Below are 16540 nucleotides of genomic sequence, written 5' to 3' on the forward strand. Positions count from 1 at the left end.
CCTTACTCCTAAAGAGATTGGCTATTAGTTTCCTCCTCTTAAGATGCTTGTGATGTGACAGGCAAAATAGGACTATTTTGGGGTGAGGGGAGGTTGGAGGACTCAAAGACATTAAATGATACAACTAAACAAATACTTCTTCAGGTACAGCTTTTTGTCATCTTGATGCTCTTGTTATGGCTGTATCTCTTTTAACCCAGATAATAAACTAATGCAAACAATTCCTTGCTGTTTAAAAAAGGCCTACCTGAAGACTGCAAGGCTCAGGGACCAGAGCACTAGTGGTTTCCTCAGTTCAAATTTTGCTCGTTTGTTCATTAGGTGCCGACCACCAAATATAAAGGCAGCGTATAGAGCTGAAAACAGAAAAGATTTCTTCCTGGAAAAAAGTGAAGAAAAAAATCTCCATAAAATATTTATCATTCATCAGTTGTACACAGTGTTTTCTCATCTTTAGATGATTGCCAAGAACTTGTCACTTTCCTTGCTAAAAATAAAACAATTCCCATTTGAACACACTTCTGCTACTAATTTGAATAATGGAATAGTCAAATCACGAGTATGAATCCAGATCTTGAAGTTCCTACTCAGGGCAAAATTCCAATTGACTCAATTGAAACTTTCCTGAGTAAATACTGCAAGCTTTGGCTTGTATTGCAGATAATTTCTCCCCCTACTCAGGAACGTTTTCCTTTAGTGAAGAAAAACAGATGGCGCATGGCCAATTTGGTCTTCTGCCGCGCATGTAGTTCTAAAAATCAATGTTCAGTTCGTATCTGAACCAACTGATCAGGTTTAATGGTTCATTCAACATGTTCAATTGATATAGTGCTGCCTGCATGTTTCTTGCTTAACACGCACTTGTCTCTCATTGCTTCCTCAAATAAGAATTTTGACTAACTTAACAAAACAAAATAAAATCTGAAGAGGCTTCTAAAAGATGGGAAAATCTGGCTAGAGGCCAATAGTTCTAATAATCAGTGGTCATATTGTTTTGATTTTTATAGTTCATGAGAACCAATTTGAGTGCAGTGCAGGATTATTCTCTGTGGAGAAGTCTAATGAGTGTGCTGAAATGTTCATATACTACCTTGCTAATGAACTGAACTACAAAGCAAATGTCACTTGAAAATGCCTGTAATGATACATCAGGATATGTATTTCCATCAGCCAGCATTTGAACCTCATTCTTATAATTCACTGAGGCTCAACTGAGGAAGGTCAGAAAAGGATGACATTTGGGACTCCTTTCTACGCACACACGAGATTCCGATGGCTTGTAACAAGTGTCTATATGCCAAATTAATAATGATGCACAACATTACTAGTGTCCTAACTGTGTAGCTATATATTTAGGAGCAGATTTTTGGACGAAGTGTGTAATTGCAAACAAAGTGAAAATGAGTCATCATAAATATCAATGGACTAGATATACCCAGCTACAGCAGATTGCTCTTTGCTGTAGTACTACAAAGTCAGCCAGTATCATCTAAGCCTTAATGAGTGATAAACAAAACATAAATATCATATAACGATGAAAGCTAAATAGCCATGTGAGCCCAAAGACATCGCGTTAAGACTTGGACAACATAGTACTTTCATGTGCCCTAAAAAAGTATGTTTCTCTTGACACAGTTAATGCAACATGTAACAAATCATCAACTGGAGTGAAGAAACAATTAATAGTATTGCATGCAGAGTTATGCTGATATACGGACAGCTCTGCTGCATCCCAAGTCACCCTCCCCAGCTGAAAATATTCTTGTCTGGCCTGGCACTGGAGTTACTTACGTTAACTTCACTGTCCCTGGGGATAAGAACACTCGTACATCGACTCAGGATCTCAAAGATTTCATGACAAGCATGGGACTGTCCTCCCTTGAAGAACACAGTGAGACTGAGAGCCACTGGAGTGGCAATTACAACAGCATGTTTATCATTAGCACTATGCTTTTTTTCCCAATCAGACCTGGCTGGTACCGCCTTGTGCTTCCCGGAGATGAGGCACTGATGAAGATGAGTTGGCTGAATTTCACTCCAGGCTAGATGGAGGTGGCACCAATGGGCTTCTAAATAAATTGGATGAAGTGGTGTGTGCTCTCTCTGTACAGGGTATACTCATCCTTTGTCAATGAGGTTCACACCTCAGGGGTTGTTTGGACCCTAAATTGTTCTGGACTGGAATCACACTGTTTTACGTCTATGCTTGTCTAGGGAGTTGCTTTCTTTTTTTCTTGGCTATGGTCTTGCCCATATAGTTATCCATACCTTCGTCATCTCTAGGCTGGACTAGAGTAATGCTCACTACCTGGGGCCACCCAACAGGGAATCTTCAACTGGTGCAAAACCCAGCAACCTGCTTAATTAGCAACGAAAGCTGTATTGAGCACATTATACCTGTTCTCTGTATATCCTATTGGCTTTGTAATTGCTTCTGAGTGGTATTTTCAATCCCCGCCCCCACAGAGGAGGAATCAGACACCTCAGCTGGGCATCCAAATCTCCTAGAAAGTTTTGAAAATCTGAGTCTCTATGTATATAGTTTTGGGCATCAGTGCTAATCTATAAACCCATGCATGCTGAGCATCCTGGCTGCTTTAATCCGTCTCTCTCCCTGATGTACATACCGTCCGAAGAGCTGAGATCAGCCAAGGTGTTTTTGATAACAGTGTTTGAATTCTGGGTGGCCTGGAGGCAAGTCATTTTCTCTGGAGTGTTCATGACTCTGGAACTGATCCCTATTCTGCATTACCAGTGTTCAAGTTTGTTGAACTTAAGAGCAAGGTGTTAGAGCCTCTTTGTTTGCTCAGACTTTTCCCTGAGATCAACTCAAAAAAGCGTTTGATTTAAAGGATGGTTCTGGAAAGGTCTGGGAAGAATTGCTTTGACTTTGTGTATTTTATGATGCATTATGGAATAAAGATCTGAGGGATTGTCTTTTGATTCTTCCAGCTGTTGGCAGTATGTTGTTAAAAGGTCTTATAAATGATGATCTATTAATGTAAATGCAACCAGAGGCTCAGACAATGGGATATTAAAATAAATAAACAAATATGTATTGGAAGTGCTGAAAAATGTGACATCTAACAATGTGCACAGAGGACCCTCTCTATTTGTTCTTCTCTAGCTGCTGATTCTGTATCTAATGCTGAATCACCGCAGGGAAGGTATGATGGGCGTCTGCCCCATACTGGCAGAAGAGGGGGTAAAGCAGCGCCGGGGAGGCTGTGCAGGAGGCAGCCATTTAGGAAAGGGCTTGCAGAGACAGCCAATCAGGAGAAGGTTAGAGAGACAGCCAGGCAGGGCCAGACTGGGCCATATAAGAAGGACTGCTAAACAGAGAAGCTTCAATCACTCCCTGGAGTTTGAGGAGGGAGGACTGGCTTTCCTGAAGGAGGGAAAAGATGCAGCACCATAGTCAGAGTAGTGCTGGGCGGGTTATGGGAGCATAAGTGAGCTCTTGGCTGACTGCTGCCAGACTGGGGCCCAGATACAAGGGCAGAGAAGGTTCTAGGACTGTGGGGAAATGGCCCAGGGAAACAGGTGGCAGGGGTTAGAGGTGATGCAGCGTGTGACTGCTGGGCCCTCTCCCCACACCCTTTGGTCCCAGTTGCCACTGACAAAGGTGGCTAGACCCTGGACTGCTGCCTGCCACTGAGGCAAGTGGCTGGACAGAGGACTGCTGCATCCCCACAAATGGGGGTAGGGGAGAGAACCAAGCGGGGCACAGCTGGAGAGCTGTGTCCAGAAGAGGACACTGTGGTCCTGAGAGCAACACGGGTCCTGATGGCAAAAGCGACGGTGGTGAGATGCCACTAGACAAGGGTGCACCAGTGAACCAGAGCTAATTCCCAGGATGGCCAGCAGGAGGTGTAGCAGTGGTGAGTCATGCCCTGTCATAGAAGGAAATTAAATGAATCCCTATGGAATATATAATACGTCAAAGTAATTATGGGTCAATTTTTTATTTAGGTATCTAAAGATATAGATAACTGCCAAGGCACTTTTGAAAATCCCACTAGGTGCCTCTCTGCACATTTAGGTATGTGGATGAATACCTTTGGAAATATGGGATCATGTTTCTTTCTTAATAAAGTAGATATAATGCAGTTTCAATGCTTGTTCTTAACATTCACAGTCAGGAAAGAAACATAAATATCCCCCTTCATGGGCAAGATAACATTTATTTACCCAAATGGCATTTCACTTAGGCTCTTATTCATGAAATTATTGCTCTGTGTTACGTCTAACCAAGTAGGTCAGCACTGTAATTATATTACACTAATTGGAGTTGCTACATTTTAGGTCACTTCACCAGCTTTTTAATGAGTTCCATATTTCCTTATTTAAATGGTACAGTATCTATATAAGACTTCCCACTGGTGCTAACAAATACTAGGGAATTTGACTATATTGGAGATGTGTACTGTACAGAACAGTTTTAAATTAAGAGGAGCACAATAGTACAGCCTTGAGGTCATGACAAGTATTGTATACAAAGGAGTCTGATATTGAAAGTATCCCTCCGCTCTCTTTCTGAGATAGAAAAAGTGAATGGTTCTCAGTCTGAATGTTTTTATTTTCCCCTTATGGAATAACTATTTTTTAAGAGAGACTGTATTAGAGGACTGAGAGTAATACAGGTGATTGGTTATTGGGCTGCAGAGCCTTCCACACTAATATTATGGGTTCAAATCTGGCCAAGATCAGTAATGACCAAAAGTTATTTTGTAATGTTTGTATAATGGTCTGTGTGAAATGTTGGTAGTCTCAGTCCAGTTGCTAATGAACAGATATAAAGCAATAGTAATCAAATGCTATTCAGATGTTACTGCAATAGTTCTGGCCAGCACGACACTAGTAACACAGAAGTAATTCTATAGACAGAGTTTTGGAGTAGTTCTAGGACACTGTAATACGATTGTCATCAGGGATTTTATTCTTATATTACAATCTAAACACAACAGAACAATAAAGCAACATTAAGACTTGAAGCTCAAAACCCAAAGAAGTAAGTGAGTAGCAAAGTCTCACATCTAATAATTTCAGCATTAGCACATTCATATGTTTTCCTTCAATTCTGTTCTCTAGGGATAACACAGTAGTCATAAAGAAAGACAAGGCTGCCAAGTCCCCCACATTTTGCAGGAGTTCCTGCCTCTCACAGTTGTCTTCCACCTTCCTACATTTCCAGTCATCAGGGATTAAACACCGTCGGTACTGAGTGTTCTGCACTCTGTGAAGCCTCTGAAAATTGCCTGTGTCACAGTCAGACTGGAGGAATCTTCCTAAAAGCTGTACAGAGCACTATGCTCAGTATGGGGGTTACTAGAGGGAGGAAGATAATGTGTGGACTTGCAGGTGAAAATGTGGGGGAGATCTTCTGGAAATCAACAGCAGAGGAAGGGAAACCTTAGCATGGCAGAAAGGAAATTAGTAGGGAAAGGGTTGTAGGAGAAGATGGACAAAAGTGGGAGGCAAATGGAGGAGGGAAGGAGAGGATGATGACTATAGAAAAAGAGCAAAGGAAGTTGACAGAAAAGAGAAGGAAGTGAAGGTTAGAAAACAGAGGAAGGAGAAATGAAGTGTAATAACAGCGGGAGTAAAAGTACAGTGAGACCAGGAGATAGAAAACAGCAAACAGAAAGCACTAAAAATTTAGAAAGGAGAGGCAGAGACTGAAGGAAACAAAGAAAGATGGAGAAAATCCATCCCACCAGAAACAGTGCTTCTTGTCAGTCACAGACAGGAAGTGTTGCCTCCAGGAAAGCCAATTCAGGTATCAAGAAGTGGCAGGGAGAGACTGAGTCACCTGGCCTAAGGTAGGAAAACAAAAGAAAGTAAACAAGACAAAGGTATCCAGTGATAAATCTTCCTCCTCTTCTCCCCCTCCTCCCTCTCCCAAAATATAATCTGTAAAATACTGAAGTGTTTTTTTAGGCCAAATATTCTTGTTGGTGAAATGAAAAGTAAGATACTTTTAAGTGTTTTTTCCTCTGTCAGAATCAGCCTTCCACAGAAAAAGGTTATGGCTATTTTAAACTACATTTGATCTGAGAAACTTTACACTATACAGCACATCTATGCGCTCATTTTGCAAGCAGCCTGTTCTTGGTAACTCAGGCAATGTTGCTTTCTTCAAGGTGTTAATTTACAATTGCAAGTTCTCTTCATATAAAAGGTGTGAAACCATTCCTGATCACCTTAGCATTTGCACTTCTGAAATACCAACAAAGCAAAACCTTGTTCTAGCTTCATGGATACAATGAGAAGAATCATTGAGGATGGATTCTCTGTACAGATTTGTCAGCTTTATATAATAAATAGTAACTATAACTCTGGAAAGTAAATATGCAAATCTGTAACTATTTCTACAGTACTTAAGAATTTTAAAGGAGGGAAATATACCAGAAGACCAATCTGATATGCATGTCAGAATAATGTGGTTTATGCCTACAGCAAAATGTCCTGTGACATTTATATTTAGAGCAGTGACAATGAAAGTCACTCACGTGGGAAAGTGCACTCATTAATAAGATTCTTCCAAGTAACACGCTACCAGGAAAATACTATACAAACAGGAGTCAGCCTCACAATGTTTCCCCATTCACTAGATTTCTAATAGAAACTGGCTTTCAAAATGCTAGTATGACAGAGTATAATCTGGACTGATGAACCTGGGATGCCATTTACACTGCTTTGCTTTGAGCTATCATTCCTGGTCTGCTCACACACAGCCTTCAGCATGTAAATTAATCCCAGTTGTATTGTGTGAGTGCTATAGTCAGCCAGTTTTGAATTACGCTGCAGAGCAACACCAGCAAATTCCCAGTCTTTCCCCCAGAAAAGTGCATCTTATACTGCCCAGATCTCTCCTGGACATTAAAACTCGCATAAAGTTTGTCATTTTATTAAAAGAAAGTGATATGCACAAACCCTGTTATCCCAAATGGTGTTTCCCAAACACACTGGTTTAGATAAAACAATAAAACAAATGTGTTAACTACAGAAATATAGGTTTTAAGGGACTACAAGTAATGAGGCATAAAAGTCAAGACTGATTACAAGAAAAAAGTAAAATGAAACTGAATTCTCTAACTTGTTGAGTTAGGCATTAAAGCAAAGTCTCTCTCACTACATGTTGCGGCAATCTTAGGGTACGTCCAGACTACCCGCCGTATTGGTGGGTAGCGATCGATTTTTCGGGGATCGATATATTGCGTCTCATCTTGATGTGATATATCGGTCCCCGAACGCTCTCCTGTCGACTCCGGAATTGCCTTCAATCTTCAGATGCACAACCAATTCCTCCCAGTCACTCAGAATCCAATCTAAAATGCTGCTTCCCTGCTCACTTTGTCCACTTTCTGAAACAAGAAGTTCTCCCTAATGCACTCCAAGAACTTATTGCACATTTTGTGTTTTATACTACCAGGTCTTGTGTGTTTGGGCTTTTCTGTCATTTGTTCTAGAAATTCCTCCTCCACCTCTTCCTCCTGAGGTGGTGGTCTATAGTGGACCCCTACGGTGATTATGGTTATGGCAGTGCCCTAGGTGATGAAATTCAAGTTCCTGCCTCATGACGCAGAGTGGGGATCTCCCATGTCCTGGATGAGTGCTCTAACTAGTTGGGGGACACCATCTCCTCCTCCTCAGTCATCTCTTGTATGGGTTTACGTGTGCTCTGAGCACATCTATCGGGTCAGGCCCCAAAGGCAACTTAGGAGGGGGGACGCCTAGTTTGTGAATTCCACTGGGGCTTATGCATGAGATGTGCCAAGCTGCTGGATTGCCAGGATTTAGGTGGTTGAAATGTAGGTGCCTCAGGGACTCTTGGCGTGGAATGTTTAATTAAAATGGCACAATTTGGTACACTACAAACAACATACCAATGAAGTTTGAATAAGGTTGTCTTTGCCATAGTACCTGTGCTAGATCCAATGCACTGTGATGGAAATGTCAGTCCTCTACCACTGCAATAGCAACAGTAACTCTTAAGCAGTTTAAATGACAGTATCTATTGAAATGGCAAGGGAATGAAGGTAGGAAAAATGTAATTACCCAAATGGAACATAGGATATTTAATGATAAAAGTCAGCAGCAAGCTGATTGTATAACTGTCCTAAGTGACCGACTCTCCAACAGACAATGACCATTTACAACATTTAGGGGCACTTGCTCAGAAATATTGTCACAGCTACCGCTGGATTGTGAAAAATGTCATGCAGGGGCCTCTTCTTTTTCAAGAGGGTTAACATGACTTACTCCAAAGAAATATAACGGGACACCGAAGACTTTCTCAAAAATCACACACCAACCTTACCAACAGGGGCATCCAAAGATATGTTCAAGTTTATTCATGCAAAATTGATGGAAGGTATTTGGGAAATGTTTGCATATTAACTCATTCAGATCTAGAATGTTATCCTTGGACAACCAAAATAAAAGCATGCATGAAAAATATAAATTAGAAGATCAATTTACCAAAAAAAAAAAAATTGGATGGAGGAACTGGCCAGGAAAGCAAGACATCTGCACTGTCTGGATATTAGTAAAAGACAATATAGATATGGGTGTGTGATCACTGTTGTAACCACTGTGATAAATTTGCAGAAAATATTGTACAAGGGTTGCTGACTGAGGTGTCTATGAAAAGGTTATATTTTGCTGGTTATGATTATACTATCTGTATGAATGTATCATTTTTGTATGTGAAGTTATAAGTATTGGCTCTATACTTGGATTTCAAATGTTGGCTCCTGGGGTAACACCCACAAGGCAGCTAGCCAGCACATCTTGAAGGAACTGTTCAAATTAAGTGGTTCATCAAGAAACACTTGGTTGACAATGGACTATGGAAGACACCCACTTACACTGAGTGGACTGTCATGTAAACTTGCTGTCTGGAGTGTATGTAATGGCTTCCCGCAATGACTGAGGGGAAATTCGACATGAACGTGTGACTTGCCCGTGTAATTCCAAACTCCATCTTGGTGCTGTAATTTCCCACAATAAGAACAATGGGATGCCCTTCACATAGCAAAAGCTATAAAAGGCCCTGAAAACACCTCCATTTTGTCTTCAATTCTGCTTCTTACCTCTGGAGGAACTTTGCTAAAAACTGAAGCAGAAGACTAAATAAACCGAACAGAAGACTAAATAACCCATCTGAGCTGTGGATGAATTCCAGAGACTTGACTTAAGTCAGCTGTTTATTCCATTACTGCTACAAGCCTAAACCAATAACTTTGCCCTCACTGTATGTAATTAATTCCGTTACCCAATTTTAACTCTTTCTTTCTTTTCTTTTTATAAATCTTTAAATTTTAGATACTAAAGGACTGGAATCCGTGTGCTTTTTTGGGTCAGATCTAAGTTCTGTATTGACCTGGGTGTGTGGTTGGTCCTTTGGGATCAGAAAAACCTATTTGATGAGACTGATTGTAAAGAACCACTCATTTCTGAATATAGTGTTTTTGGTGGTAATATAGAAACTGGAATGCCTGAGAAAACTGCCATCATGTTTTCTTGTCAGCCAGTGTGGTGAAACAGCAGTTTACTTTCGTGGTTGGTTTGGTATATCTTATTAAAAATAACCACCAGTTTTGGGCTGTGTTTGCCCTATTTCTCAGCAGTTCGTCCCGAATTTGGCATTGTCAGTTGTGACCTACAAAGGCACAGTTACAGGGTGTCATCATAATGATAGCACTGCAGCACAAAGCAACTTGCTATCTATCATAATAACCTCACATATACACTGAAGCAGAGAGGTGACACAACAGAATCTTCAGGTGAGAACCCTTGGAGTGGGTGACCAATTACCCAAGAATACTTGCTCACACCTCTCAGGAAAGAAAGAACAGAGCTGCCAAAGAACAGACCCACCATTCTGACAGGTCCTGGAAGCATGCCCACAGCACCCTGTGGTCATCAGTATCAAGGGCTTCTTGACAGATCTAAGAAAATCTGACAGGACTCCTAATCTTCCTTCATTGCCAGGAGGAAATCAGTGACCAAGATTACTAATTAAATCACTGTAGAGTACCCAGACCTAAAACGTGGCTGATAGGAAATTAGAGGTATCCAGACAGCGCTGCAGAAATCTTGCCACAACCTTTTCAACCTTCCCCATCAACAAGGAAGGTTTGAGAAAAAGGACTCAACATTGAGCCTGGTTACAAAACCTTTGCACTGCTTATGCTACCAGCTGGGGATTCTGCTGGTGCAGGGGGCAGAGCAGGAGTGAATCAGGGATGTGGCTAGACCATGCTGTGCTCCAGCAATGTTTAAAAGGCAGACCACAACCTGGGGCACTGTCATAAACAGATAGTTAAGGGTTAATGTCTCTTTTACGTATAAAGGGTTAACAAACAGGGAACCAAACACCTGACAGGGGACCAATCAGGAGACAAGATACTTTCAAATCTCGGTGGAGGGAAGCCTTTGTTTGTGTTTTTTGGGTTTGGCTTTGTTCTCTCTGGGTTCTGAGAGTAACCACACATACCTACAGGCTCTCTAATCTTCTGTTCAAATTTAGTAAGTACAAAAGGTAGAAAGGCGGTTTAGTCTTTTTGATTGTTTTTTCTTTATTTGCTAATGTGTATCTGGCTGGTAGAAATTTAATGTGTATCTGGCTGGTAGAGTTCTAATGTGTATTTGGCTGAAAGTATTTTAAATTGTATTTCTGCTGGAGGAGGCTTTTTCTCCAGTTTCTATAAGCTGACAGACCCTGTAACTTTTACCATCTAAATTGCAGAGATAACTTTTACCTTTTTTCTTTCTTTTTATTAAAAGTTTTGCTTTTAAGACCTGTCTGATTTTTTCCCCTTGTTGAGGCTCAAGGGAATTGAGTCTGTACTCACAAGGGAATTGGTGGGGAGAAGGGAAAGGTGAATTTCCTCTTTGTTTTAGATTCACGGAGTTTGAATCTGTATTGCCTCTGGGTGAAGGGAAAAGGGGGGGGGAAGGTAACATTCCTCTCTGTGTGGTGATTCAAGGAGTTTGAATCACGGTGATCTCCTAGTGTACCCAGGGCGGGAAAGAGCTGGGAGGAAGGAAGGAAGGGGAAGGGAAATAATTTATTCCCCTTTGTTGTGAGACTCAAGGAATTTGGGTCTTGGGGTCCCCAGGGAACGTTTTTGGGGGGACCAGAGTGTATCAGGCACTGGAATTCCTGATTGGTGGCAGCTTATCAGATCTAAGCAGGTAATTAAGCTTAGAGGAATTCATGCTAGTACCCCAACTTTTGGACTCTAAGGTTCAGATTGGGGAAAGATACTATGACAGGCACTATTTACAGTAGCCCTGAAAAAGCTCTAAACACCACATCCTAGATTAGGAAGCGGCAACCCTCTCCTTTGCAGCTCCACTACCTCTAATGTGACCAGTAAAGACTGAATGCACCAGAGAATTTGGCCCCGAATCTTAACTGGTTAGGTCATTAAGATGGTGTATTCTTGAACAAGCATTTAACCATGGTTAAGGGGGGTTGGCACTTTGTATTCCCAGAGGAGGGTTAAATCCCCAGTAATGAATAACAAACTCAACATTTCCTTGCTGTTGACTTTCACTAATCTATGAGAGCCATGTAATAGATTACAGCCTCCAGCTTCACCATTAAATCCAGAACCACTGAAACCAGTAAAACTCCAGCAATGAAGACAATACATTTCGGAAGTAGCCAAACCCATCTCAATCCACTTCATCTCATTTGTGGAGAGGCTGGCAACCACCTGAGAGTGAGAAGCAGTCTCAAGTGGAAGCAGTCTCTATTCACTGGGCTGCTAAGCAAGTAGAACAGCCCAGCTGGTCAGGAATTCAAGGATATAATGATGGCTTTGGGGGAAAAAACAACAACTCATTTAGCTTCCATTACAGCCACCTCACTGGAATGTAAAATCTTAGTTCTGCAGTCTATCAGACTTGGAATGAATTTCCTGCCCCTAGTGCTCAATTTCCCTCACACTGACCCCCCCAGAACTTAATTCACCCAGATAGCCCTTATTCGCTCTCACACAGCCCCTACACATCAGAGCAGGAATTTGCAGAACCAGGCCCCCAAACCTTAATTTTAGCTCCACTGCTGTTCTAAGATGCCCTTACCAGAAAATAGATTTTGGGGCAGAAATCAAGGAATGGTAGGATGGAATATTAATCAAACAAATAATAAAACATTCCCATTTGCTCAAGGATCCTTTAGAAATAGCAATATAAAGAATATAGCTTATTAAAGTACTAAATAAAAAAAACCAATGTTAGTGTATCCAAAAAGGACTGTATAACCCCCATTTTACCAGCCTGGTGCACAAACCATTAGTAACTGTTAGAATATGGAAAATACAAAAGGGGATTAAGAAACAAGGTAACAGATTGTGAGGGTGCAAGTGATTACAACGATAATGGAACAGACTATAGTGGAACAGTCTGCTACTATGGTAGAAGCAATAACTGGTATTAACTGCCACAACAAATTGCTATTTCTTTAAAAGTAGCTCTGTTCAATTTTTAAATGAGCATCTCATAATATTGGACTTAATGAAGTCACCAATAGCTAGGCGATAATACAGCAGTGTAAAGTTCAAAACCAACTTTGTGAATGGCTGAGTGCTGTTGTGATTTTTAAGCAGAACGCCCACCGCCATCAAGGGCAATTCATGTTCCTATAGTAAATCTACAGACGTATCTCAAGCTATAGAACACTATACAGCTAATAGTATATGATGTAGGTATACTTTATTTTATCACATTATATAGCTCCAGGAATTTTTTTTTTTTTACTCTGACTGTCCATCAGTGGCTTTTTATGTAACTTTTAATTTGGTTTTCTCATTATTCACTTCATAAATATAAGTTTTAGTTAATTAAGAAGTTATGGGTAATTATGCATCAGGCAGCCTTTTTAAAAATAAATGTAAAAAGTGAGAAAAATCAGTAGAAGCCTCCAATTCCACATTTTTCTGACCTCATATTCATGAGTAAAGTCCTCCTATTGTACATTTGTTGCAGTCATTGCTCTGTTTAATATCCAAACCAGGTCTGAATTTGTGGTTTGGATCATTTGAAAATTTCCAGACAGGAATTCTGTAACAGTTTGATTACCTTATTTTAGGAAATGAGAAATTCAATTAATTAATTTGACTGAGAATTGAGTGTCCAAACCCCTTACACTGCTTTGAAAATCTAAGCCAAAAATTCCAGAGATAATCCAGTATGAAATCCATAGAGACATCCAATCGGCGTGGTTTATTATACTTGTTAAGGTGGCAGCCAGCAAAAGGGTATGGGGTTACTGTTTCCATAAGCAACAAAGGTGTTGAAAAGCTTAACAGTTATGGTCAGTTGTAGAACAAAAGGAAAAAAAAAAACCAAGAGTTTTCTCAAGTCTTTATTTTTCTTGGCAAACACTGGTGCCTTGTAAATCATTTGCGAGCTGTAGATGTGATTATATTGACTGGCACCTTTTTAAACAGCCGGTATTGTGGCTGTTGCATAAATCTCTCTATGTGGCAGGTGAAGAAAATGACTAATAAAAAGGCAGGCTTGTCTTGAATTAATGGGAAATTACCACACCACATACAGTAAATGTTAGAAACTTGTGCAGTAGAACATTTTTTTCCTAAGAGACTGGGGGACATGGAAAAGTAGGCTCTTTTCAATGGAAATAATGCATCTTATGGGACATAACCACTTAACAGGCCTTTTTGATAAAAGCAGTTCAAGTCAAGAGTACCTGCTGTATTCAAACCTACATGCAGGAAACTGTCTTCTACCAGTTTCTTCAAACAATTACAGCTTTTATAAGAGCATCAGTGAATCTGTGCCACTGCTTTCATGTCATGACCAGATGTTATCCCTGCAGATGAATTCAGTTATATTAATGCCTTTTGAGTTAAGGAAGACATTCTCTTTCATCCTTTCACTCTTGTTGCTCTTTTACTGTTTTTGTAAGGACTACAAATGAACATGTTGGTTCCGTAGCATACAGTGTGTGGGGGGTGGGGCAGAGAGGAAGAGAGGGAAGAAAAAGGCCCCAGCTAAGATGCCATTTTCCAGAACATGCCCCAAATGTTACAAAGCTTTCCAAATTTATACATAAATTGCTCTTTGCTGTGTGCCCAGCACAGCCTGTATATCACTCACTGAGCTGTGAGAGCACTGACAACCGTGTTCCACTTAGCACTGAATGGGCTGTCACACTGGTATGCCTTGGCACACAATGCAAGTCTTTTTTCAGTGCCATGCCTTCTTGCTATCACTAATCATTTCCTTCTGCAAACAAATACTAGTCCACTTACTACAGTTTTCTCTTTCTAGTTTAATTTAGGGGTGACCTGACTTTGCAACACCCACAGCTAAAGTGGTATTTTGCCAGGATTCTCAGGGCCATACTTAATGGGTATGTATAATATCATATGTGGACACCTGAAAAATTAACCAACCAGCCAACCAAAAACTTCACAACCATACTAGTTGCCTGTATCTTTCTTCCTTGTTAGATAAATGGAAATTGCTTGTTGATTGAGTTCAATAGCAATAAAGACATAAAGACAAAGATATTCACAGAGACAGATGAATAGGAGACTTGGACTATGGCCTACTGGAATCAGTAGTCTCCATGGGCCATACTTTCATATCTATTGTAAATTATGCAAGATGGTAGCTATGCACCACATTTTAAGATTCCAAAGGTTACATTTTAGGCATCCATCCAGACCAAGGTAATTACATCATGGAGATATTATGTCACCATAAATAGACTAAGATGTCCAAAAGTTACCCATGTGTATACTGGTGCTATTTTACGCTCATGGCAAGTTAATCTTTAGCATCAAGTCATGCAGTTTATCTTGCACGTGTTAATTATGTAAGCAGAGTCAGGATGAGCTCTACCCTGACATCTGGTGGTGAATTATGGCATGTGTGGAAAAGAATTTCAGAGGCTGATCGTGTTTGCATAGGCACACCCACTCCACCTAGCATAGCCCACGGCAGCCTAAAATGGTTACTTTCACAGCTGTGGGATCCCCAAATTATTTGTTATTGGGGCAGGAGGAATAAAGTGTTGTCACCCTGATTAAGTAAATGAGGAACTACGAAACTGTTTTATGATAAAGGATTTCACTATCAACTAAATAGCACTTGCTAGACAAGGGACATGGGTTCCAAAACCCAGTGAATTGAGAGAAGCTGGGGGCAAGTATCTGTACCTGGGGGTGCAGGCTCCTTGTGTGAGTCAGAAGCATCAGTTCCACTTACTCCTCTCTTCACTGTGGAATATCAGAGTTGGTTTTTGATTCCCTTAAGAATCTAGATACAGGTTACTGAGCTGAACTCACTATGGGCTAATGGTGCACTAGCACTGGGGCTCCCCTACTGTGAGCTGAAATCACTAAATAGCTGGAATTGCTGAGCTGAGAGCACTGAGTACTGTGCTAAATAGCTGGGGAGCCTGAAGCTATACTGCAGAGCAGAGCAGCTGGCAGAGCGGAGTGGAGCAGTTTGTGGAGCTGAGCAGTTTGCGGGGATGGCTGGAGCGGATCACGGGACGGCTGGTGGAGCAGAGCAGCTGGCGGAGTGGAGCAGTTTATGAAGACGGCTGGAGGAGCAGAGTGGAGTGGCTGGTAGAGCGGAGCAGTTCGTGGAGAAGGCGGAAGCAGAACCCCACGGAGAGGCAGGGCAGTTGGCCCCGGACCACGTAAGGTGCCCCTTTCTACCCAGGCTGGGGGGGGAGACCTCTGCAGATAGACTCTCGAACTCTGGGGCTGCACTGACCTGGGACAGAGACTTTTGGATTGCGCGACTTTTGGGACTGCAGGTGATCTTTGGGTTGTTGGACTCTAGGGACATCTGGGGTATTGGACTTTGGAGTCTTGGGGTGATTTGGGGGTTGCTGGACTCAAGAGCCCAGGGAAACGGACACGGCTCAATTCCCTGGGGTGGGTCTTTGCTCATGGTTTGGTCTATGAACTCTAGTTGAGGTGTTTTCCCAATTTAATGCTTGTTGTTTATCTCATGTAATTAAACTTTTTTTGCTACACCGAGACTCTGTGCTTGTGAGAGGGGAAGTATTGCCTCTTCGAGGTGCCAAGGAGTGTGTGTAAGATTTTCCCAGGTCACTGGGTGGGGGCTCGAGCTGGTTTTGCATTACGTTGTAGGGAAGGGACCCCTATGTATTGAACCCAGCCCTTGCTGCTATCAATTCAGCCTGGCAGAAGGGTTACAATTACATAGTTGACAACTTTTATAGCTAAAAAGCCTGATTTTTCCACTCTTTTTTCCACTTAGAGGTTGATGCAGTTTCACAGAGGTAATTTTGCTGGTATGGGCCAACATGACTGTACAACGTGCCATACAGAAGAGTTCAGAGAATAATTGTAATCAATAACTTATCTGCTTGCAGAATATCTTGGAGCAGATTCCAGTTTCCTAATGGGTCTTCCTTTTCAATTATTATTTTCATAACTGGCGCTTGGCACAAGCAGTTTTCTGTGATTATTCCCTATTTTCTTTTTGAAGTTCATGAATCTTAAGGCCAGAAGGG

The 16540-nt window shown here is 41.3% G+C and overlaps 1 protein-coding gene across 3 annotated transcripts in view; it reads right to left on the reverse strand.

The window, feature by feature from the left end:
* Positions 1-16540, reverse strand: part of ELOVL6 (ELOVL fatty acid elongase 6) — a 118256-nt gene that overhangs the window by 45285 nt on the left and 56431 nt on the right. For 2 of the 3 annotated variants that reach the window (XR_004000676.1, XM_030564620.1), the window contains exon 2: positions 248-379. Coding sequence is in view for 2 of the 3 variants with exons in the window: in XM_030564620.1 (XP_030420480.1) it covers positions 248-379 (132 nt within the window). In the remaining variant the exon portion in view is untranslated. Of the gene's footprint in view, positions 1-247; positions 380-13684; positions 13687-13899; positions 13908-16540 lie in introns of those variants that run through there. The other variant, XM_030564621.1, reaches the window with a different exon arrangement.

The sequence above is a fragment of the Gopherus evgoodei genome, chromosome 5, assembly GCF_007399415.2.
Source record: "Gopherus evgoodei ecotype Sinaloan lineage chromosome 5, rGopEvg1_v1.p, whole genome shotgun sequence".
In the NCBI taxonomy this organism is placed as follows: domain Eukaryota; kingdom Metazoa; phylum Chordata; order Testudines; family Testudinidae; genus Gopherus; species Gopherus evgoodei.